This window comes from Odocoileus virginianus, chromosome 23 (genome assembly GCF_023699985.2).
Source record: "Odocoileus virginianus isolate 20LAN1187 ecotype Illinois chromosome 23, Ovbor_1.2, whole genome shotgun sequence".
In the NCBI taxonomy this organism is placed as follows: domain Eukaryota; kingdom Metazoa; phylum Chordata; class Mammalia; order Artiodactyla; family Cervidae; genus Odocoileus; species Odocoileus virginianus.
In genome coordinates this window covers 13,446,132-13,469,318 of record NC_069696.1, presented here as the reverse complement: position 1 = coordinate 13,469,318, position 23,187 = coordinate 13,446,132, and the positions used below count along the sequence as shown (strand labels likewise).

The window sequence follows — 23,187 nt, the reverse complement described above, 5'->3', positions numbered from 1 at the left end:
GAGCATCGGGTGAGTGGGGGGCAGCCTGGGGGAGGCCGGGGCAGCAGGGCCTCGGGGTGAGCGAGCACATCCTGATTATGGGGTGGGACCAACGTCGTCACGATGGAGCAAGCTCGGGAGGAGCCAGGGGGTCAGGGGTCAGAGGAAGGAGGGGGGCCCACGGGCCTGGGAGCAGGGGCAGCGGGAGCAGGGGCAGCGTGAGCAGCTGAGGACGCGAGGACACAGGGTCCCCCTGGACCTCCACAGGAGCACTGCCTGGGACACAGGGACCCCCAGGCCTCCAGAAGAGGGGCCAGGAGGACTCCACACCCACTGCACAGGGAGCTGGGCACGTGTCGCACGCCCGGAGGCTCTGTCAAAGTGGGGACGCTGCCGTGATGCAGCACCCACACCCTGCCAGGAGTGGGCATCCGCTGGTGCCCCTGGGCACGTGCGAACTGGCTCCATTTCAGTTCAGTTGCTCAGTTGTGTCTGACTCTTTGCGACCCCATGGACTGCAGCACGCCAGGCATCCCTGTCCATCACCAACTCCCGGAGCTTGCTCAAATTCATGTCCATCGAGTCAGTGATGCCATCCAACCATCTCATCCTCTGTTGTCCCCTTCTCCTGCCTTCAATCTTTCCCAGCATCAAGGTCTTTTCCAATGAGTCAGCTCAATTCATCAGGTGCCCAGAGTATTGGAGTTTCAGCTTCAGTGAGCATCAGTCTTCCCAATGAACACTGAGGGTTGACCTCCTTTAGGATTGACTAGTTTGACATCCTTGCAGGCGAAGGGACTCTCAAGAGTCTTCTCCAGCACCTCAATTTGAAAGCATCAATTTTTTGGTTCTCAGCCTTCTTTATAGTCCAACTCTCACATCCATACATGACTACTAGAAAAATCATAGTTTTGACTAGACAGACCTTTGTCAGCAAAGTAATGTCTCTGCTTTTTAATAACTATTTAGGTTTGTCAGTTTTTCTCCCAAGGAGGAAGTGTCTTTTAATTTCATGGCCACAGTCACCATCTGCAGTGATTTTGGAATAAAAATAAAGTCTGTCACTGTTTCCATTGTTTCCCCATCTATTTGCAATGAAGTGATGAGACCAGATGCCATGATCTTAGTTTTTTGAAAGTTGACTTTTAATCCACCTTTTTCACTTTCCTCTTTCACCTTCATCAAGCAGCTCTTTAGTTCCTCTTTGCTTTCTGCCATAAGGGTGGTGTCATCTGCATATCTGAGGTTATTCATATTTCTCCCAGCACTCTTGATTCCAACTTCTGCTTCACCCAGCCCGGCATTTCGCATAATGTACTCTGCATATAAGTTAAATAAACAGGGTGACAATATACAGCTTTGACATACTTCTTTCCCAATTTGGAACCAGTCTGTTGTTCCATGTCCAGTTCTAACTGTTGCTTCTTGACCTGCATACAGATTTCTCAGGAGGCAGGTAAGGTGGTCTGGTATTTCCATCTCCAAGAATTCTCCACAGTTTGTTGTGATCCACAGAGTCAAAGGCTTCAGTGTAGTCAGTGAAGCAAAAGTAGATGCTTTTCTGGAATTCTCTTGCTTTTTCTATGATCCAATGAATGTTGGCAATTTGATCTCTGGTTCCTCTGCCTTTTCTAAATCCAGCTTGAACCCCAGGGCCCCCAGAAACAACTCCCTGTGGGACCCTGGACCCACAGGAGGCAGGCGTCCTGCCCCAACACAGGCAGGCCTCTTCTCGGAGGACCGGTCCCCACTGGCAGCGCGAGAACCGCAGCTCTGGCGCCACGTGGAGGCAGTCTGCCCTCCTGAGCGCCTACGAGCTCCACTCAGCGCCCCACGGGACCCACCTCTGAGGCACCCCCTCCCCACCTCTCGAGGGCAGGCCAGGGAGCTGCACGGGGGATGTCGGGGTGGACGCTCCGCACCGCCGCACCCTTGCTCCTGGGGCCACGGGCGGGTGTTGCGTGCCTCCCATCTGCTCCTCTGGCCCCCAGTTGCCTCCACGGGCCTCGGGAGTCAAGCTCCAGATCCCTCCTCTGCCCACGGCGCCTTCGGCAGGAAGCCCGTTTTCCTCAACACGCCTGAACTCCCTCGCTGCCGCTCAGCCGAGAGAGGTCAAGAGCAGGGCGCAGTGCGCGGGGCTGCCAGCCAGGCCGCCCGGGCCGACGGAGCACGTCTGGTCACTCGGCCCCCGCCCCGAGCCCCGGGGGTGCTCTGCGTGTGACTGCACGTGTGCACGCACGCTCACGTCCCCAGTCCTGAGGCCGGGGGCCTCGGGCAGTGACCTGTCACCCTGGGCTCCTGACAGAGCCCCCTGGGCCCTCCCTGCCTTCCCACAGCGCCGCCCCCTCAAGTTGCCCCCCGCTCCCGGTGGGGGGTGCCCTGGCTCCTCCCCCCTCCCCGGAGCCCTCGCGGCCCTGCCCGCCTCTCTCCTCAAAGCCTCCGTCCCCCACCCAGGCCAGTGCGGAGACAGCGGCCCTGCAGACGGGGACCTTTGGACACACCCCCGTTGACAGCAAAGCCAGGAGACGCCTTCCCACCTTTCCAGGAGCCTCCTCTCCTGGGGCATGAGGACAGCTCAACTGAATGAACCCCATCGGCATCCTGATCACTCCTCTCCCTCAAGTCCTTCCTCCGAGTACAGGCCTCCCGCAAGGCCACGCGACTTCTAAGCCTAGGATGATGATTGGACCCCACGACGGCGGACACTGGGGGCCTGCTGCCTCCCACAACACACTGAGATCAACTGCAGCGCAGAACCCAGCCAGCTCCTTACACAGCACAAAGGCGACACAAATCCCCGTGAATCCACTCCTCCTGCTCTCAGAGAAACGGGCGGCTGCTCCTCACCAGGCAGCGAGGGCTGGGCTGGTCGCTCAGGAGGCGGTCTCCCCTCGCCGGCCTCCCACCAGGCCCTCGACCTCAGGAGCTGCTGGCCTCTGTCCCGGGTCTCTCTGTGGGCCCCCAGGACACCCTCCAACCCCAGGCCCAGCTCGCGGCCTGTTCCAAGGCGGCCTGACCCTCTGGCCACAGGCTCCAGACACCCCTGGCTGGAGCAGTGGGCTCCCCACGTGCTCCGGCTCCATCGGTCAGGGGGCCGCGAGGGTCTCCATGCACAGGGCCAGTGGGAGGAGCCCCTCCAAGAGCCCCCCAGGCTGACTTCCTCCTGCTGCTGAAAGGAGTCACCGCCGACCATTGTGGCAGGCTGTGTCCTTACGGCTCTGCGCTCGGAGTCTGAAACGGCGCTCAAGGGGCTCGAGGTGAGGCGGGGGCAGGGCTGGCCTCTCTGGAGGCTCCGGGGGAGAACCCACGTCCCGGCTTCCTCCGGCTTCCAGAGGCGCTCACATTCTTTGGCAGGTGACCCCCCGCCATCGGGGCCACCACCCCGACCCCGACTCCATTCTCACGTCTCCTCCTCTTTCTCTGACCCCCCGCCTCCCTCTCCTGAGGACCCTCGTGATGCCCCTGGGTCCACATGTTTACTCCAGGCCCATCTCCCCAGCACAGACCCTTCACTCAATCACCCCTGCAACGTCCCTTCTGCCACAAAAGGTGACACAGTCAGGGTCTGGTGATGAGGATGCGGGCGCTGGGATTCTGCCCACCAGATGCCACACAGACACAACTCTCTTCAGCCAAGGAGGCCGAGCAGGGCCTGGGAGGAAAGGACGATCCCCCTCTTTCCACTTGGCCCAGAGAGGGTCTTCCTACTCCCAGGAATCCGGCAATCTTTGAAGGTTCAGGGCTTCTGAGTCATGTCCCGGGCGGGACCCTGGCTCCCCTAGCCTCCAGCAGACGTCCTTCCTGTCCCCCGGGAGGACCTGGCCACCTGCCAGGTCAGCAGATGGCACCAGGCCTTGCAGAGGCGAGCAGAGGCCAAAACGCAAAGAAGAGCCCTCCTCTAGCCGGTCATGGCCTCTGGGGGTGCGGGGGCCCTGCCAGCCCCCTCCTCCCACCTCCACACACCTCCCGTGTTTGTGTCCCTGTCACCCAGAAACAGGGTTTGCCAAACACCCCACTGATGGTGCTTCCACGGACTTGGCCAAACTCTCCCAGTGAGAAGCACCCACGTGGAGGGCATCCCAGAGCCAGCCTGCCAGGAGCCTGGGGCTGGTACAAGCATGTCCTGCAGGAGGCCCGGACGCGGGCGGCTCTCGTGAGCCTCTCGGCAACTCTGCAGCCACGCAGGTGGGCCAGGACAGGGACCTTCACACCCGCCGGTGACTCAGTCACAGGCGGGGGGCGTCCCCTGGAGTAGGAGCCACGCCAGGCATGTGGGAAGGCCGCCGCACCAGCCGTCACAGGGCGTGCCCGGGTCATGGGGCACGGCTCCCAGCCTGACACTGCTTGCCTCTCCAAGGCCTTGTGCCGTCTGCCGACCTGGCGGGTGGCTGTGGCCGGCCGGGGGACGGGAAGGACGTCTGCTGGAGGCCAGGGAAGCCAGGATCCTGCCCGGACACGACTCAGAAGCCCCGAACCTTCTGAGATCACAGGCCATGCATGGGGAGAGGTCAGCACTGTAATTTCCTCACTGCGCCCCCACTTAGCAGGACAGGTGAGCAAAGCCAGCTTCCGGGTGCAAGGCTGCGGAGGGGAACCAGGACCGCCTCCCGGGGCACACGGCCCGCCCCCGCCCGGCTCCCAGGAGAGCAGAGAGAATGTAACAGGGAGGAGGCGGGGGCGGCGGCGGCCCAGAGGGACCCTCAGATGCACAGGTGCCGTCCTGATTTCCCAAAGCGTGGTTTCTGCAGCCAAAATGCCCCCTTGGCGCAGCCCAGGGGCCACACAAGCCAGACCCTGCTCCGATAGGAGCCTTCGGGGCCCCCACCAGGGCACCTGACAAACCAGCGCTTCCAAAGGGATGAGGCAGAGCGAGCTCCAGACGTGGCTCCCCGAACACAGGACCACAGCTCCCGTGGCCGGCCTTTCCTGCCACACTGCCCACCGGGACCCGGGAGGCCGGCCCACGCCGTCCAGCCTCCCCGCCTCCCCGAGATACGCAGGGACAGCCCGTCTCGGGGGAGACGGTGGGGGGGGCACCTGTGTTCATGCCCACCCACGCCCAGCCCACTCCCCAGTCCCCGGCGAAGATACTGCGAGAAAGGAACACGGCTCCGAGGCTATTTTTAAACCCGTAAAAGTAGAACTCCCAAGCGAGAGTCCTCCTGGCACACAATTCAACAGGCCCAACCACCACCAAAAATAAAAAATCAAGTGATAATCCTTAAATAAAATGCTTCCCACCGGCCAGGTGTGCAAACGCAGGGACCACCCGCTGTGCTGTTTCTGGGCCGCGGTGAGGAAGCAGGCTGCCCACCTGGAAGCCCACTCTGTGGTCTCAGGCTCCGCCCTTCACCTCCCCGCTCCAAGCTCCTCGAGTTCTCACGGCCTCTGGCCTCCCAGCCCGGCCCCCCGCTCCCCCAGCCCAAAGGCACGCCTTCCCAAAGCGCCAGGTGGTCGTGAGCCGGGAGTGCGCTTGTGGCAATCCCCCCGGCGGCTTCCTGCACCCTCTCCCCTCAGGGAGGCCAGCTCATCACAGGCAAGGCCCTGCTTTCACGGTGAACTTGCATCTGCCTCTTCCCCAGCGTTCACTGGCCTCTGGACGCAGAGGTACTGTCTAGGAAGCATTGGCATTGCCCTGCCATGCTGACGGCCCGGTCACCAGCAGGCGGCGCGGCTCTCGGCTCTGACACGCCCACGAGACAGGCCGCTCACCACTGCCCTTCAGACACATTTCAGGAAACCGACCGGGGTTTGGGGTGAAGCAGCAGAGCATGAACATGTTCCTCATCTAAAATAAGATCCCAGGCAGAGCTTCCACCCAGAACAGCCGATTTTCAGGAACCAGAGACCGCCTTTCTGCAAGAGGTGGCAGGCTGATCTGATGGCCCCGGTCCGGGCTCCGGGGCTCAGGCCTGGCCAGCACTGAACCGGGGAACGTGTGTGCGCCCAGCCCCCACCCTGCTCCTCCTGCCAGCCGAGCGAGCCCTCAGGGCCTGGGCGAGGGAGGCGCCCAGCTGGGCATGGGGCCAGGCCCGCCTGGCGGGGCCAGCTCGCCTGCGTCCAGCGGGGAAGCAGGACTGGACATCCACAGGGAGTAAGCAAGAAGCAGGCTCTCAGCTCAGAGCCGGCCCTGTGGGTCAGACACAGAAACTTCAGGGCCCATTTCATCTCTTCCCAGGCCCCTATGACACGCGCAGGCAGTTTCATCTCGTCTTCATCCGCTGGTTACCTGATCTGTTCGCTTCCTTCCCGTCCATCTGGGTCACCCATCTGCTGTCTTCCCGAAAGGGCAGAAACCACTCAATAAACACATCCCCGCCGAGCGGAACTGTCCGACCCGGCCTCTGGAATGGAGAGTTTATCCTCTCAGCTCAACATCGCAGAATAAACAGGAGGAGCGGGGTTTAATTTCTTTGGTTTTTTGTTTGTTTAGATTCAGAACCCCAGAGAGACATCTGCAGGGCGGGTCCAGAGGTATCCGACCAACGCCACACTGGACCCCGAGCCCGGCCAGCTGTGGGCGGCTGCCCCGCCGGATGCCTCCACCAGCAGACACCAGGCAGCTCCAGGCCCTGTGGTTTTCAATGGTGAGAAAGGGCTTCGTAGGCCGGAATCACCCAGACTGGCGCCCAGAAACTTCCTTCCTTCCAGCCTCGGCATCCAGAGGGAGGCTCCTGAGGCAGAGGGAGGCTGATGGCCGCCCTCCTGCCTGCCTCCTCAGCCACCTTCTCCTGGAAGCCCCCCGCCACGGGGTCAGAGTCGGCCACACAGGCCCACTGCTTGTCGGAGCAGGAAGGGGAGCTCCCGGGAGCACCGGGGCTCAGGGGCAAAGGGCCCCCCACTGCCGGAGCCTCCCTCCCCAGGAACGACAACCTGGGGTCGTGGTGCCCCGAGCGCTGAGCCGCACACCCCTGGGACCAGCCTGCAGCCCATCTAGGTGGGATCCCTCGGGCCTCACATCCATCCGGGAAGAAGGAAGAGCTCGGCAGTATGGACCCACACCCGGCTCAGGAACCCGGGGGCTTAGCCGGGCAGCCCTGGGGCCCCAGAGGCAGTTCCCTCCAAGTTCCAAAATCCACGCAGATCACTCTGGGAGGCGCCTGCCCGTGCAGCTGACGATGGCGGAGCACCTCCCTTCCCAGAGCCCGTACCCAGCAGGCGATCGGTAAATGCATGCTCCGGCTCAGAAACCGCACAGCAGTGGGCATGTGTCCATGCCCAAACGGCAGTAACAGGAATGCATTTCGGCCGAAATGAAAATGGATGGTGGCTTTTCATTTATTTATGTGCTTCTTTAACAAATTTAGCCTCCTGCCCCCGGTCCTGAGCCAGAACACGTTGCAGTCTCCCATTCTTCATCCCTCCGCCATCTCCTCCCAGGAACACTTGTACTCTTCAATACTTAATAACTGAAGGAAGCCGCCATAAACCTGGGCTATTTCCTCCTCTCCGAGAAGAATAACAAAAGCTCTCTCTGCTTTTGGAGAGAGAGCAGTACAGATAATTGAATGGAACTTTAACACAGACCCCTCAGATGCTTTACGAATGGCGGGGGGCCAGGCTCTGCGTGGTGGAACGTCCACAGCCACCCGCCCACTTGGGGCTGAGTCAGGAGCCAGAAGCCTGGGGCCAGCTCCAAGCAAAGCTCCCCGCCACCACCGCCCCCTGCAGACCCACGCCAGGGTGGCCTGCCCAGCACACAGGTGCAGGCGCAGAGGCACCAAGAAACACCTCTGTGGGTCCACAGGGCGCCGACATCCTTTCTTCCACGCTGTGCTCCCTGGGTACCAGGACGGAAGAGACAGCAGGCACGGACAGGCTCTGCGCAGACTCAGCTCTGACCGGGTTTCCCTGTGACACCTCCCTCCGAGCACCGAGCTCCGATCAGGGCCTCACGTTAGATGCTCAGGGCAGAGGAAGAAGCGCAGCCCACGCACTCCAGACCTCCTGCTGAGAACCACCTGTAGCTACGTGAGAGGCTGGAGGGATGCAGTTGCCACCTGTAAGCACGTAACAAGGAGCAGGGAGCAGGCGGGTTACCCAGCCACAGCCACAGGGCCGACCCGCGTGGGACACGGAAGAGCGCTGAGAACCATCTGGAGGGACCTCCAGCATGTGACCTCAGTGTGGAGAAAGTGAAAACACGCCAACATTTATCTAAGGGGGGGTTTGTTGCTGTTTCGTCACTAAGTCGTGTACAGCTCTTTGTGACCCCATGGACTGCAGCCTGTCACGCTCCTCTGTCCACGGGATTCTCCAGGCAAGAATACTGGAGTGGGTTACCATTTCCTTCTGCAGGGGATCTTACTGACCCAGGGATCGAACCTGTGTCTGCTGCTTGGCAGGCAGACTGTTTACCGCTGAGCCACCTGGGAAGCCCATCTAAGGGGCACAAGTACGGACAAGTTTGCTTTTATAAAAATCCGATGGAAGGATGAACTGTACAGTTAGAAGATGACTGGTTATCTGCCCAGGAAGAGAGGGACTGAGGGGCCCTGGGAGAGACAACTGACGTCTCTGACCACACCCTGACTCTGGAAACATGGAAAGAGTTCAGACAACCGCAGCAGTGGATCTAATTCTAGAATGAACTAGGCAGTGTGCGTGTGGGGACAAAATGACATCCCCGACCTCCTGGTCAGATGTGCTGAGAACACTCTGACCTCAGCCTCATCCTGAGGAAACACCAGACAAACCCAGCCCGTGGTGGGGCATCTGAGCACCAGGGAGACGGTACCACAGCGATCAAGACTCGTGACTATGTTTGTAAGTCCCCGATCTCATGAGGACACCAAAACCCCAGGCAAAAGCCCAAGATGCTCTCAGTAGAGAATCAACTCGCTGCTTTGAAAGCTGGAATGTCAAGCATATCTCCTGCCTCTCCATACGAACTATGACTCGGGGCAACCAAAGAGTTAAGTTTCCAGCAACATGTTGGTTAACATATGAAGAAAGAAATGTCGGAAGTCGAGAATTACCATCTGCAACCTCTAATGAGATGATACACGGAAGCCATAATGACAACCGGGTCATGATGCAGAAGAGAAACGGCCTCAGGGAAGCACACGCCATCCACCACCCCCACCGAGGAGGGGCCTTCCGCAAGATCACCCCCTATCCCACCACCACCAAGGGACGGAAAACACGCCGGCTCACATGTTGGGACCGTGGGGATGCCCTGAGCAAGGTCCAGGGTGGGCAACATCCACCCACCAACCACAACTTACAGACCCTGTTTGTGATTTCAGAGACTTGCCCTAAAAATGACCAGACAACTGGGGAAGTTTGAGCCTCAGTTGGTATCTGATGTTATTCAAGAAAATCTTGATTTTTTAGTTTACTAGACTGTGCTTAGTAACTCAGTCATGTCCAACTCTTTGCGACCCCATGGACTGTAGCCCACTAGGCTCCTCTGTCCATGGGGATTTGCCAGGCAAGAATACTGGAGTGGGTTGCCATGCCCTCCTCCAGGGGACCTTCCCCACCCAGGGGTCAAACCCAGGACCCCACACTGCAGGCGGATTCTTTAGTGTCTGCACCACCAGGGAAGCTCTAACTTGTTTGAAAACGTAATCAGGGTTTCCCCTGGCAGTCCAGTTAGGACTCTGCACACCCACTGCAAGGGGCGCGGGTTTGATCCCTGGATGGGAACGAGATCCGGCACGCCGCGCCCCGCAACCGCTGACGCCCTGTGCTCCAGAGCCTGTGCTCCAAACCAAGACGCCACTGCAAGACCCCCACGCAGCGCAGCTAGAGAGAGGCCCCCGCTCCCCACAACTCGAGAAAGCCCACGCGTAGCAGCAAGTACCCAGTGCAGACAATTACTATTAAAAACGCCCACTGTCGTTACCCCAGGCCGCCAAAGGGGAGCTCTGCACTGCTGTGACATGAGCTGCCCGGCGTTCCACTCTGCTGATAAAACACTCAGGACGGAGCGCAAGGACGGGCCCAGGCAACGCCGACCTGGGGCCAGGCGGCCTCTTCTCTCCTCCGCTCTTCAGCCCCACACGGGCCTCCCTGGGGTCACAGCCGTCCTGCCCCCCCCCCCCACCCTGCCTGGTAACCCCATCTCCGGGAGGCCTCCCGCCGCCCCTCCCCAGCAGGGGTGGGGGCTCCCTGTCGGACGCTCACAGACCCTTCCCTGCCCGAGAGCACCGGGCCCGGCTGGTTCCTCCGCTGGACCCACGAAAGGCAACTGCAGGAAGCATCGCCCACGGGCGCTCCCCGGGCCGCCCAGCACGGCCACCACACGGCAGGCCCGCTCCGCTCTGCAGAGGCGGCCTGGCTGCCCCTCCGTCTGTGTGGCCGCCCCGGGGGAGCTCAGCAGGGACCGCGGTCACAGGGATAAGACCGCACGAGGCGGGCCCCTCTCGGTCCACAGCACCTGCGGGCCCCGCCTGGCCCCATCTCCCCGGCCCCTCCTTCAGGACTCCCGGGGAGACCGAGTGCTCAGACCCAGGGCTCAGACCCTGCGGGCGGGCGAGCACAGGCCGGCAGGGTGCAGGTGGGCACACACACGGAGTCCAGGCCCTGTACACACGTGTGTGCACACACATGCATGCCCAGGGAGGCACCGACCAGCAAGAGGGGCCTGGGGGAAGACGGGGCGGGGGCACCTGGGCGGCGGGACAGTGCCCGGAGAGGCAGTGAGGGCCATGTGGCCCACCTCCCGGGAGAAGGCGGGCCCAGCCCCCACCAGGCTTCCCACCGGGGCGTGTGCCAGCCAGCGGTCCCACACGCTGCATGGGCACCCGTGGCTGGAGCTCAGACCATGCTGAGCTCACACACGAGGGAGACACAGGGAGAGAACACGCGTGGGGACAGAGGGTGAGGGCACCCCCTGCCTGGTCCCACCCGTCAGCGGGGGACCCCGGCCGGGCGGGACCCCGGGAGGAGGGAGGCGCCTTGCCCTGCACCCTCCCTCCGGGGCCCAGGCAGCTCCGCCCGTGGCTCAGACATGACTAGCTCTAGGCACACGGGCCAAGCTGATTCCCTCACCCTCTGTGGTTCTCCCCCTAGAAGCATCAGCCCCACACCGGTGTCAACCGTGAAAACAGCCTGCCACGTGCGTGGGCTTCACGGTGAGTCTGCCTGGATTACCCTCCTTACTAGTCAGAGGGCTTAAGCCACCAGCAGGGCCACTTTTCTCAGCTCTGGAGCCTCTGTTCCCTGGTCTGTAAAGGAGGAGGACAGAGGGGTGGAGAGGGGACCAGACACAACACATCACAGGGGGTCAGCTCTGCAAGGAGGCCCTTCCGGAACCACCTTACTGTCATCACTACCCAGAAGCCAACACCCCGGACACCCAGGCCCACCTGCTCCTCGGTGAGCAGGAAATTTCAGATCCCCTCCAAAATCTCTGCTGGATTTTGATTAACCACAACAGTGCACCAGACTCTGAAATGCTGAGAATTTCTGGGGACATGTTACTCCTTCCTCGTGTCTGTCTCAGAAAGTAAAGACACCGCGGCCGTGCAGACGGGATGCAGACTCGGGAGGCGAGGGCCACGCCTGCCCCCACCGCTAGCCTGGCAGCCCCCACCGTGACCCCTGTGTGACCCGGCTGCACCCCTGCAAGACTGTCCTCTCTGCCCCCCACCCCTCCACCGGTACTCACGTAAAAAGTGTTTTTCCAATAAGGCGATTTCCAGGTGGCCTTTGATCTCATTCAAGCGGTCGAACTCTGTCCGGTTGAAGTCCTGGACCCCTGCAGCCATGATGAGGGTCCCTGGACCAGCCTAGAAGGAAAACACCAGGAAGGAGCTCAGAGGCGCCTGGAAGCACCCTGGGTCGTCACCTGGTTCTCTCAGCACCTGGTACCTCGGGGTACCCCGAGGACCCCGCAGTCTGGAAAGGCCGGCTCCCAGAGCTCCCCTGGCCTAGGAAGGCACCGGCCCGGCATTAGGACCTGCTTCAGTCCACCTCGGTTTCATCTGCCGGGGAAGGGACATCTTGGGCAAAGCAGACATCCTCGGAGCCCCGGCGAGACCAACGTCCAGAAATGACAAAGTAAGACCACAAGCATGACGCTGAGCCTCCGGATGGGCCACAGCACAGCTCTCAGACCACAGAGGGAAGGAGCTTGGGGAGACCTGCCCCGGCCTGTGTGCTGACTTCCCAGGAGAGCGGCCTGGCCACAGGGCCTGGTGTCCTGCCCGGGGAGCCCGGCTGGCACCCAGGGAGCCGCAGCAACAGGACTCCAGGGAGGGTGCGTCCATGTGCCGGCTTCCGGGGGAGCCAATTCCAAACAGGGCCCTGTCCTGGCCCATGGTGGCTAATTAAAGCCACCCCCCACTGTCCCGCCTGGCTCAGGGCAGGCCCGGCTACAGGCCGCCGCTGCCTGCTGACGTGGGGCGCATGTATCAGCACGGCCAGGCCATGTCCTGGAAACTCCCCTGGTCACCCCACAACTGCACCCAGCCACGCAACAGGGCCATCTGACTCCGGGTCCCTCCCAAACTGGGGTAAGGAAGGAAGGGGACACTCAGCCTGGACAGGGTCCGTGACCGGCTCCCGCACGTCGTCGTCTCGTCCGGGGCCACAGCCCTGGAGGGGGAAGTGGACACTAAGACTCTGGCCTGGGGCTGCCCTGTCCGGGCCCCGGACCTGCTGGACCGTCAGCTGCTCTGGCTACCGCAGCAAGGAACTCCCAGATGGCAGGGACAGGCCGGGTTTATCTGCCTGCCTGTGGGCCTGGCAGGGGCGGGCACAGGAGGGCTGGGCAACAGGCGAAAGACAGGGTGCCCCCCCCGGCCTGCTCGCCCACTCGCCTCGCAGACGACGGTGCCCCTCCTCCCCTGCCCAGCCCCGGCCTCGGGGGACAAGGTGGTGGCCCCAGGGCAGAGAGCAGAGGCCGGCCAGGGAAGGTGACCCAACAGGGATCCATCTCGTCAGCAACGTCCCCACCCAGGTGGGCAGGGTGGCTCGTGGCTCATGGCCCCGAGTGACAACCCGTGAGCCCACGTCCTTGGAAGGCTGAAATGCAGGTTGGTCTCCAAGCAACTGGAACTAAGCCCGTTTGGAACTTGTCCCGGAGCTTTCAGCTCCCTTCCAGGGGCCCTGGGTCTGATAGAGGCTGGGATCACATGGCTGTGGCCGGCTCGGAGCCGAGGCCCCGCAGGGGACGGCAGAGGTCACGGGGCATGTCCGCGGTAGACGCTGGTCACTTCCACCAGGACGACACACGACCTGCCCGCACGGCAGCGGTGGTGCAGGCCACGTGGGCACGAGGCTTGCAGCAGTGACCCAGCGTCCCGGGGCAGAGGTGACAAGAAGGACAGCGTGACCCGCTGTAGGATGCTGGCCTGTCCCCCCCCAAGGAGAGAGAGACAGAGAAAGCCCCTCGGGACTGGGGATGCGGGCTGGAGAGTCATTCATACTCACAGCCCTGGGCTCGCCCCGCCCTGGGCCCTCACCGGCCAGCTGGTCCCACCCCCACAGGAGGCGCCCCCTTCCCAGGACAGGCCTGTGACCCCCACAGCGTCCCACCCAGCAGATGCTGCCAGCCTCCAGAAGACACAGCAGTGAGGTCCCAGCCCACCCCGACCCGGGGTCGGGAGGTCAGCCGCCCGCTCTGCGGGGGACAGAGGCCGTGCCCAGGCAGTGCTCCGCAGCTCCAGCCCGCCTGATCGGATGCCGGCTCTTAAGAGGCAGTGCCGATAAATTATTCACTGCCGCCAGAAGCGAGCGAGCCCATCCCTGTTCTATTACGAAGCATTAATAATACACAGGGCCAGGCGGGCAGGCGCTCACGGCCACACCTGCAAGGAAAGCCTAGCTCAGGTGCTCAGGCAGGAACCGCAAGGCCACCAACCCCGTGGTCCACGTGGGCGCGGCTGTCCACAGCTGGTGGGGCAGGGGGACTCCGGGCTTCTTCGCTGACGACAGGGAGATGAGGGCAACTATCCCCACAGCGGGGAGCCAGCTGTCACCCCTGGCCGGGAGGGGACCCAGGCAGCCTGCCCCACCAGCTGCCCGCCCACTGACCAAACACAAGCTTCCAAAAGGCAGGGCCTGCTCACACCAGAGCCGCCGAGCCCCTGAAGAGATCTGCTGGCCAAGGGAAGGGTGTCCACAACCGGCCCACAGGGGCCACTGTCCCCACCTGGGCTCCCGAGGCCCAGCCTAGGCTTGGCCAGCTGCCAGGGCAGTGACACGCACCCTGTGATGGCCAGGCAGTCCGGCCAGGTGCCCAAAGGTGCTGCCCTCGGGCTAGGCCAGCGGCTTCCAGACATCGCCCGGCGACCCCTGCATCAAATTCCCGGGGGTCAGGCTGGGGCCCTGGCATCACTTCTGCATGAAAAATTTGCCGATCACCCAAAAATCCAAGGAAGGAAGAAACCCTGCTGCCAGACAAACTACCCTCAATCTGGGCATGAGCCCCCGCCAGGAAGGTTGGAGGGGGAGAGATGGGGAGCAGCCTCCTCTGTGTCTCACTGGCCAGGAAGGACACAGTCCACCCAAGGCCACGCTGGGTTTGGCACCCGTGGATGGGGACAGTGAGGGGCCCCGAGACGTGGGCCACTCAGCCGGGGACGGGGCCGGGGGACACTCTGGTACTCACAGGGTCCCTGAGCTCCTCGCTGTCCCGGGGTGAGGTCCGAGGGATCTTCAGGGGAATCTCGTCTCCGCATTCGGTGTCCGAGGCGTTCGGAGACTCGGCTAGATCGAGGAAGTCATCTCTCTTGTGACCTCTGAACCTGATTTTGTCCAGCTTCCTTAGCATGTTCAGCACTGAGGCCCTCTGCTTCACCTTAACATGACGCTCGGAGTCCCTGCAGGACAGCAAGCCGGGGGCAAGGTCCCGTGGTCAGTCACCTGCTGGCCGCCTGCCAGCACACCATCCCCTACAGACAGCTCCAGGCCACAGCCCAGGGCCGCCACCCGGCCCTGCCCTCAGGGAGCAGCCAGTCCTGCTACTCAGGGACCCTGGGGCACACAGGCTTCCCCCCTGCCAGAGAGGCTAGGGCCTCGGTCACCCCCACCCAGCTGGGCTGGTAACTGGGCTCGGGCCCCTGTCGTCAGGCCAGCCTTCTGCACCCCTCAAGGGAGAAGGGAGCCCTGTTTCTCAGTGGGACTGCCAGCACCAAGAGGGGGCAGCCTGGAGCTGCAGGGGAGCCGCTGACCCCGTGGGGGTAGGGGGCACTGCGGTGAGAAGGGCGGAGGGCTGACCCTCCCGAGCTCCAAGAACCCGTCAGGAAGCACAGACACATGCCCACCCAGGACTCTGGGTGTCAGATTCCCTCTGGACCCCTGTCCCCTCCCTCCACCTGGCCCCGCTCCCAGGCACACGGCCAGGCTGCCCCATTGGCCCGAAACGCCGTCCTGCCCACCTGGGTGCCCTGACCCAGCTCTCGGGACCGGCTCAGCCTCACTGGGTCCCAGAGGTCTTCCCAGCACAGTGCCCAGGCTGCAGGCATGGGATCCCCTCAGCCAGGAGCGAGGGCGGCAAAGGCCGGGTGTGGCGTCATGCTGGGGGCGGGGGGAGCGATGTGCGCTGGTAGGGAGGAGATGTGTATGTCCAAGCGTGCATGCACACCAGGGGTGGATGTGCAGTGGGGCACCCACTCCCCACATCTCTGACCCACCCCCAGGAAAGCCTGGGGGTGGCTGTGGGCAGCCCTTCTGGATGTCCAGTCAACCTCATGCTGAAGTCCACGGCCCCAGCCCTGGTCACACAGCTCCCCGGCCCCCAGGGTCTGCAAGAGGCCCTGGTTCCCCACGGGACAGGGGCTCTGAACGTGCCCAGGCTCAAGCCCTCCACTTCCCACCGTTCTGAGCCTCGGCTTCCTCCTCTGAAACAGAATGAACACCAATGGGAATGAGCACCAATCCGGCAAGAGGATCCCAAGAACTCGAGACGACGCCCGGGTGCCAACACTCAGCCTAGACCCAAGAAACAGAGCGGCGACCTCGCACAGGGTGGGGGGGAAGCAGGGAAGCAGGGCAGGACCTGCCTCAAGCCACCCAGCGGGGACAGTCCACGCGGAGCCACGGCGGCAGGGAAAGGCGCTCCTGTCTTGGACAGTGCGGGCTTGGGGCCGTTAGACCTCGGTAAAGCACCGCCCAGGATGCCCGGCTGCAGCCCTGCACGCCTGCCCCGCCCTCCAAGGGCCGCCGCCCCTGGCATCATCTCTCCAAACAACACAGCCTGCGTGCAGTGGGCGCCCGCGAGACCCGGGTCAGGACGAGCCGGGGCCGGCTCTGGTCTCCATGGACAGCTGAGGCCGTGCCCGTCGAGGGCGGGGCTGGAGGTGCTCCTGGGACAGGGGCTTCTCGGGCTCTCTGGAACCCTGAGCTGGCCCGATGTGGCCCCATCTGGCAGGATGGGGGCAGGAGGCCGGCCATCCAGTAAGCTATCCCGGGAAGGAGCTGTGAACTAGAGATGAACTAAAAGGTTAAGTAAACTTAAAAAAAAAAGAGAGAGAGACTTAAGTTTCTAAGGGGAGGGAGTGATGGTCTACATTAAGAGACTGGGGGGAAAAAAAAAAATCAAAGTTCAAAAAAAAACTCAACCACACAAAAGTAAACTGACGTTTTGTTTAAAAAACGCAGTGAAACAGGAGACACATGGAGCAAATAGGGTGTGTGTGAACTCGTATCTCTGTTGTGAGACAACTTGCATGAATTGGTAAAGACTAGAGGACCTTGGTACACAGATGTGCAAACCAGCCCCCCACCACCCCGAGCAGAGGAGGAATCTCAGCAACAGGGGTCACCCGCTCCTCGTGCAGAAACCTCTAACTTCACCAAGAAGGAAAAGAAGCCAGCGATGTGACCAAGGCCGCAGGCAGCAGGGACACCAACGCCCTGGGAACCAGTGGGCCCCCGTCTGGAGATGCGTCCCAGGGCAGATCCGGCATGGGGAGCATGACTGGGCTGCACTGTGGCCAGCCGGGAGCTCTGGAGCCACGCACAGGGCGCACGGACGTCCCCGGGAACCTCAGAGTGGTGACCAACGCCGCTGCCCTGAGGTCACCGCTACGGACAATGGGCGTCTGCACCCCCACAGGTGACACGGGCCCCTGGGTGGAGCTCCTGGGAGGCTGCAAAACTCCTCTCCACATGCTCTTTCCGATTGCTTTTCTAACTTGAAAAATAAAAGCAAATGGGATGGGAAGCGCCTCCAAGTAAAACTTCCTTCCTTCCATTTTCAAAAAGACCCGGGGGACCCCTCCTCACCCAGCACAGGGCAGAAGTGGGGCAGACGGCAGGGGGGGGGGGGGGGGGGGGCAGGGGTCCCCGCAGCCAAGCCTCCCTCCTTGCCATTCATCGGCGGTCCTGGGACTCCCAGCCCCGCAGGCCAGGGCTGCCTTCCCTCCGGACTCAGCAAGCAAATGAAGAGGCCACCAGGGAAGGGGACAGAGCACCGACGGTCCGCCCCGCCACCGTCAGGATGCTGCTCACAAGTGCCCAGCCCGCGCGCCCCCCACCCCGCCCAGCAGGGCCCCTCCTTGCCTCGCCAGCTCATCTCAACATCTGCCCTTGGGGAGGGCAGGGGTGTCCCCACCGCCCTGCCCCCAGGCCCCTGGGCTCACACAGCTGCCGGACCAAGACCAGGTGCCAGGACACCTGACCACTGCCCCGCCCCCCACTGCCAGGCGGGTCTGGGCTGGGAGGGGCACTTTGCCGTCACCCACACCCCCAAGGCTGAGAGGTAGCCCACCCCACCCCAGGACCATCTCAACTACACCGGCTGACCCAGCCCTCCCCAGCTTTTGAGATGACGATGGGAGACTGGCACGGCCGTGGTCCACGGCCAACGAGAGGGGCGCCGGGGCCAGCCAGGCACGAACCACGACCCAGAGCAAAGCTTCCCCGCAAAACCTCCCTGCAAAGCCAGTGTCACAGACGCCGTCGCGCAAACCACCCCGCTCTTTCCGTCTGGGTGCGGCCACATGTCCCGCCCTGCCCCAGCCCCCGCCCAGGCTCCCCTTTATGCACCAGCCCCTGTTCCCTGCACACCCACCCCGCACTCGCCAGGGCCCACGGGGAAGAAGCCTGCATCCACAGACCAGCTCGTCCTGTGAACCCACAGGCCCCGGCCAGCTCCCCGCACGCCCAGCCTTCTAGGCACAGCCACCCTCAGAGTGGGACGTGGCGCCCTGGCCCCCGAGGCTCCTGGAGGGGCCCCCTTGTACCTCCATGCAGAAGCAGACACTCCGAGCGGTGACACCTGCCAGGCCCTGCGGCCGTGGAGGCGGGACGGGGCAACAGGACAGGGGGTGCCCGGCGCAGGGGCCCGTCCACCGCCCCCGCTCGGGGCGGCACCCACTGCGCTGCAGGGCTTCGGGACGCCGGAGCGAAGCCAGTGCCGGCCCCGGGACACAAAGCACGCTGCTCTGGAAACGCGCTGAATGGCTCCTGGACACACAAAGGCCGCACTGTCTGGGGAACACTGGGCTTGGAAGCCACAAAGGATGTTAGTTCCCCCACCAGCCTGAGACTCAGAAAAAAGTGGTTCCCAGCCTGGCGTGCACCACGTCCCAGGTCCCAGTCGTGCTCCTCACCACCCCGGCCGCCCTCAGACAGCCGGCTCGGCCCGGGGCCTGGCGTCATCCTCCCGTCATCTGGCAGCTCTTCCGCTGACCCCAGGATAAACAACGTCTGTTTCCCCAAATGAAGCAATCCTCCTCCTAAACTGTATTCCGGGGAGTCACAGAGGTCGAGCGAGGCCAGCCCCAGCCAGGTCTCCGTCCTCCAGGAAGGCGCCCAGAGGCCCACAGCCCTGCAAGACGTGCCCCCAGGACCCCAACCTGCACGCAGCTCCAGCCAGCGGGGGGCCCCATGCTGGGCGATCCGCGGAGCAGTCTGGATGCCCGCGATCCAGGAGGCACGGTGACCACGCCCGCCCCACTGTCCATGCGGAGCTTGACTCTGGCTCCCACCGAGGGCCAGCGGGCTCCCCCGACCTCGAGGCTGGTAGGGCAGCCACCCCCCTCACCCAGATGGACGCCTCAGTGGGCGGGACCCTGAACACTCAGATGCTCAACTGACTCCCTGCCCACCAGCCTCCCGAGCCTGGACTCTGGCTGCTGACCTACTGTGTGAGGACGCTCATCAGTAGCGGGAGCCTCCGTGGACCTCCCCCCATGACACCTGAACACCAGCCACTCAAGTCAAACCCAGAAGGAGCCCCCGACCACGTGACCATGGCCACCTACAGTGAGCCCAGCCCCCCCAAGCCAGGGCTCCCCACCTCTAAGCCAGGAACCACCCCCCCTCCAAGCTGGGGGGGGGCATTTCTAAGCCAGGGCTCCCCACCTCCAAGTCAGGGCCCCCCAAGCTGGGGGCCCATCTTCAAGCCAGGGCCCCCCACTTCCAAGCCAGGGGCCCCCATCTTCAAGCCGGGGATGCCCAACTCCAAGCCAGAGGCCCCCCCAAGTTGGGAGCCCATCTCCAAGCCGGGGACCTCCACCTCCAAGCCACGCCCCACAGCCGTGCTCCCCCCCCCCACCTCTGAGCCGGGTCTGGCCCACACACCTCACACAGTCTGCAGCAACCCGCTGAGACCCCTCCTGGGGCTCTGCCTGCTCCCCGACACTGGGCTCCAGCCCTGCTGACCCCTCGGGGGTCCTCTCGCCACCACACTGGTTACCGCGGGGCCCAGCACTTCCCGGTCTGGGGCATCCCCATAGTGGCTCCTTCTGCTCCAAGTATATCCTTCTACTCCAAACTCCACCTGCCAGTCTGGTCTGGAGTCCAGGCTAGCTCCCTGGTTTAGGATTTGTCCCCCAGCCCAGAGGGCAGGTCCTGCAGGCGCCGGGTCCATCCCAGCAGGGCTGGCCAGGGCTGGCCGTTCAGTGAGGGAGGGGACGGTGCACGAGGCGGGGCCCCCACCACTGGGCCCTGGTGCCAGGAGGGCCAGGCCTGCCCGCCGGAGCCGCCCAGCCACAGGGGCCTCACGGCAAGGCCGTGGACTCTGCCCTCGAGGCTGGGGAATCACGCGCTCCCCAAATCCGGGAACACTTACGGCGCTTAAGTCCAAGGTTTCAACAGCCCGGGAGGCTCTCCGGGAGGAGGTGGAAATCTTCGGCGGTTTCTCCTCCTACAGTCGGGCGAGCTCCCCGCGCCAGGAGCCGAGTGTCGTGCGCTGTAACAGCAGAGCCGCCTGGGCCCTGCTGGCTCGGTGACCCGCCGGGGCCGCGGGGGCCCGGGAGAGCCAGGCGGGAAGCGCAGGAGGGCTGGGGGGGTCGGGGTGAGCCGCCACCCCCTCCTCTGCGAGCTGGGGCCGTGCAGGCCCTCGCGACACCCCGCCCCGGACCTCTGGGGTGACTAAGGTGTGCTGCAAGTCTACAAGCAGTAATAAAACGCTCAGCACTCTTCACCGGGAACTCCGCAAAGCCAAGTGACGCCCAGGGGACGGGCTCACAGGTTCTTGCTGAAATCCTCCCTCACCCCGGTCAACCAGGACCGCAACCGACCAGCGAGTGTGGTTCCAGCATGAATGTCGGTTGCTGGACGCGCTCGTCTATGTTAACAGGACAAACCAAAGAAAGGCGGCCACGCATCAGAAGCCGACTCGCTGGTCCAGGACAGGAGAGACATCCTCATGGAAGCAGGCGGTCGCTTTCCAACAGGAGGGGCCCCTCACCTCCCTGTGGATGCGGACGCCACGCCTCAACCTCCACCCACGAACCAGCGTCTCCCCGTCGCCTTCTCAGGACCGGACAGTCAACGCAGAGAGAGGCGAGGCCCTGCCGAGCCGCGTGGACCCGTTTTCGCGCTGTGACTGCGTCCCTCGTGGCCGTCCTTCGAGCCACCAAAGGCACGTCCGGGAACCAGTGAGCGCGTGGTGGGCCGCACTGCCTGGGGACCACCCAGACGATTCCCACTGTCCAGACCCCAGGGACGCCAACCGCCTCGGGACCACAACCCGTCACACAACCCAGGAGGGAGCACCTTTGAGCACTCAAGCCCTCTGCTTCCGACGTGATTTATCTGAGTTCATACACTCTCGTTTCACTAGTGGCCAGCTCACAGAATTCCTGACGCCTTCACAGGCAGCCTTCTGCAGGCCCACGTGAGCGGCTCTAACACACCACTGCCCTGACCCTCCGTCGTCTCGAACTGTCGTGGCTACAGAGGAGCAGGGCTCCGGGAACCCCGTGCCCCCACACACCCTTCTGATTCCCTGGCGCAGCTCGGGGGCAGAGGTCAAACGAGAGTCCCTGAGACGAGCACGGGGCTTCCCTCGTGGCTTAGCTGATAAAGAGTCCGCCTGCGATGCAGCAGACGCCGGTTCGATTCCTGCGTCGGGAAGATCCCCTGGAGAAGGGACAGGCTCCCCACTCCAGTATTCTTGAGCTTTCCCCGGTGACTCAGATGGTAAAAAATCTGCCTGCAGTGTGGGAGAGCTGTGTTTGAGCCCTGGGTTGGGAATATCTGTGCAGGAGGAAAGCCTCCCCACTCCAGTATTCTGGCCTGGAGAATTCCATGCACTGTACAGTCCATGGGGAAAGGCCACCCTGCGAAGCAGGACCCAGACCTCCTCGTTCATACGGGTGAGGTTCCCAAAAGAACACGCTGGACCCAAGCCTCTGGGGGGGACCCCGACCCCAGGGTCAATGGCAGGGAGGTTGGGTGGGCGCTCTGTCCTCACGCCCTGGTCATCACCTTCCCAGCCCCCCTTGGGTCCCCGGGGCCACCGGGTGACACTCCATATGCAAGCCCACCAGCCCCTCTGCCTAGGAGACTGAGTGGGAGGGCAGCCCCGCACGCTGGCCACACTGCTGTTTAAACCAAACAAAGAGGAAACCTAAGGCTTAGATTTCTACAAACCTGTGATGCACACAGACACTGGGCAATAGGAAACACACTCAAGCACTCGTTTCTGGTGGAAGCGCTCTGCCTCCAAGCCTCCCCACTGCCCTCAGCATTCAGAACAGGGGCGATCCTTCCAGCCGGTAGGAAAGGCCGTCTGGATTCCCAGTTTCATCCTGACTTCCTGCCAGCGCCCCGGCCCCGCCCCAGGAAGCAGAGAGGGGCTCCGGCCCGCAGCTGTCCGTGAGCTGGCTCTCCTCCAGAGGCCCCACGGCCCACAAGGCTGCCCGGACAGAAGGCGCAGGCCCAGGGATGCGGGTGGTACGCGTCTCGGGCTTGGCGGCCACAAGCCTCCCGTCACAAGTCCTCCCTTTGTGTTACAGTGCAAAGCAGCTGTGGCTCTGGGCCAAGAAGGCCATGCTTCTCTGTGGCTTTTGCGGGATCTCAGTTCCCCAACCAGGGATTGAACCCGGGCCCCCGGCAGCGAAAGAGCAGAGCCTAACCACTGGACCAAAGGGACATCCCCAATAAGACACCATAAACAGAAACAGGCAGTGGCGGGCAGGCTACCCTTGACGGGGTCACGGCTGGCTGCCCCTGGCCTCAAGGTGATCAGAGCTCAGCAGAACAAGGACTCTCAAATGGGTCTCGTCACCCACCAGGCCCCTAACAGGGAACCAGGCCCTCCCTCAGCACCAGGGTCCCCCTTCCAGTGATCCCGCCAATCACACACTCGGATGTGGACCTCGCCACCGTCAAATCTCCTTTAGGGAAGGGGTGAGGGGAGGTGCTGCCCTTGGAGGGGCCGGCAGCCTGGACTGGCTCCAGGGTCCCCGGGGCCAGGAGGATCTCAGGGAGGGAAGACCACCCCCTCCAAGTCGAGAGCCACTTTCTTCTCCCCCGACCCCAGGCCACGTATCCCACCCGAGCAGAGGGGCCGGCCTGCAGCTCTGAATAAGCTGTCACTGGAGGCCCCCATCCACATTCAGGGCCCAGGCAGGGCCCCTCGCTCTGCAGAGACAGCACCACAGTGACAAAGTCCCCACAAAAGCAGGACCAGCCCTGCCCCCGCCCCCCGCCTGGAACCCCTAGCACCCCGCAGTGCTGTGCGCCGCCCCTCCCCCGGAAGGGCCCAGCCTCAGAGCCGCTCTGCTCGAGGACAAGGGTCCCAGGCGGGCCCCACGTCGCGGGCAGGCCCAGCCTGCGGCCTGGCAGAGAATCGGGGTGACAGCGGTACACTTCAAAGGACATCCTGGCCCCTTTATGTAAACCCACGTGGCCTCTGATGGTCCCGGGGGAACAGGCCCTTGGCGCCTCCAAAGCCCTGGCCTACGGCTACTTCTTCCTTTTTGGAAATGTGGCCCAGCTGAGGCCACGGGTCCTCCCAGGGCCCATCCAAACTCACCACAGACCGAGCCCCGGGACACTGACAGGCCTGGGGCGGGG

At 63.1% G+C, this 23,187-nt stretch overlaps 1 protein-coding gene across 4 annotated transcripts in view; it reads right to left on the bottom strand.

The window, feature by feature from the left end:
- GRAMD4 (GRAM domain containing 4) overlaps positions 1-23,187 on the bottom strand; it is a 63,088-nt gene that overhangs the window by 18,905 nt on the left and 20,996 nt on the right. For 3 of the 4 annotated variants that reach the window (XM_070453519.1, XM_070453520.1, XM_070453522.1), the window contains exons 2-3: positions 14,543-14,753; positions 11,597-11,717 (exon numbers count right to left, since the gene is read on the bottom strand). In XM_070453519.1, coding sequence (XP_070309620.1) covers positions 11,597-11,717; positions 14,543-14,753 — 332 coding nt within the window. Of the gene's footprint in view, positions 1-11,596; positions 11,718-14,542; positions 14,754-18,119; positions 18,265-23,187 lie in introns of those variants that run through there. The other variant, XM_070453521.1, reaches the window with a different exon arrangement.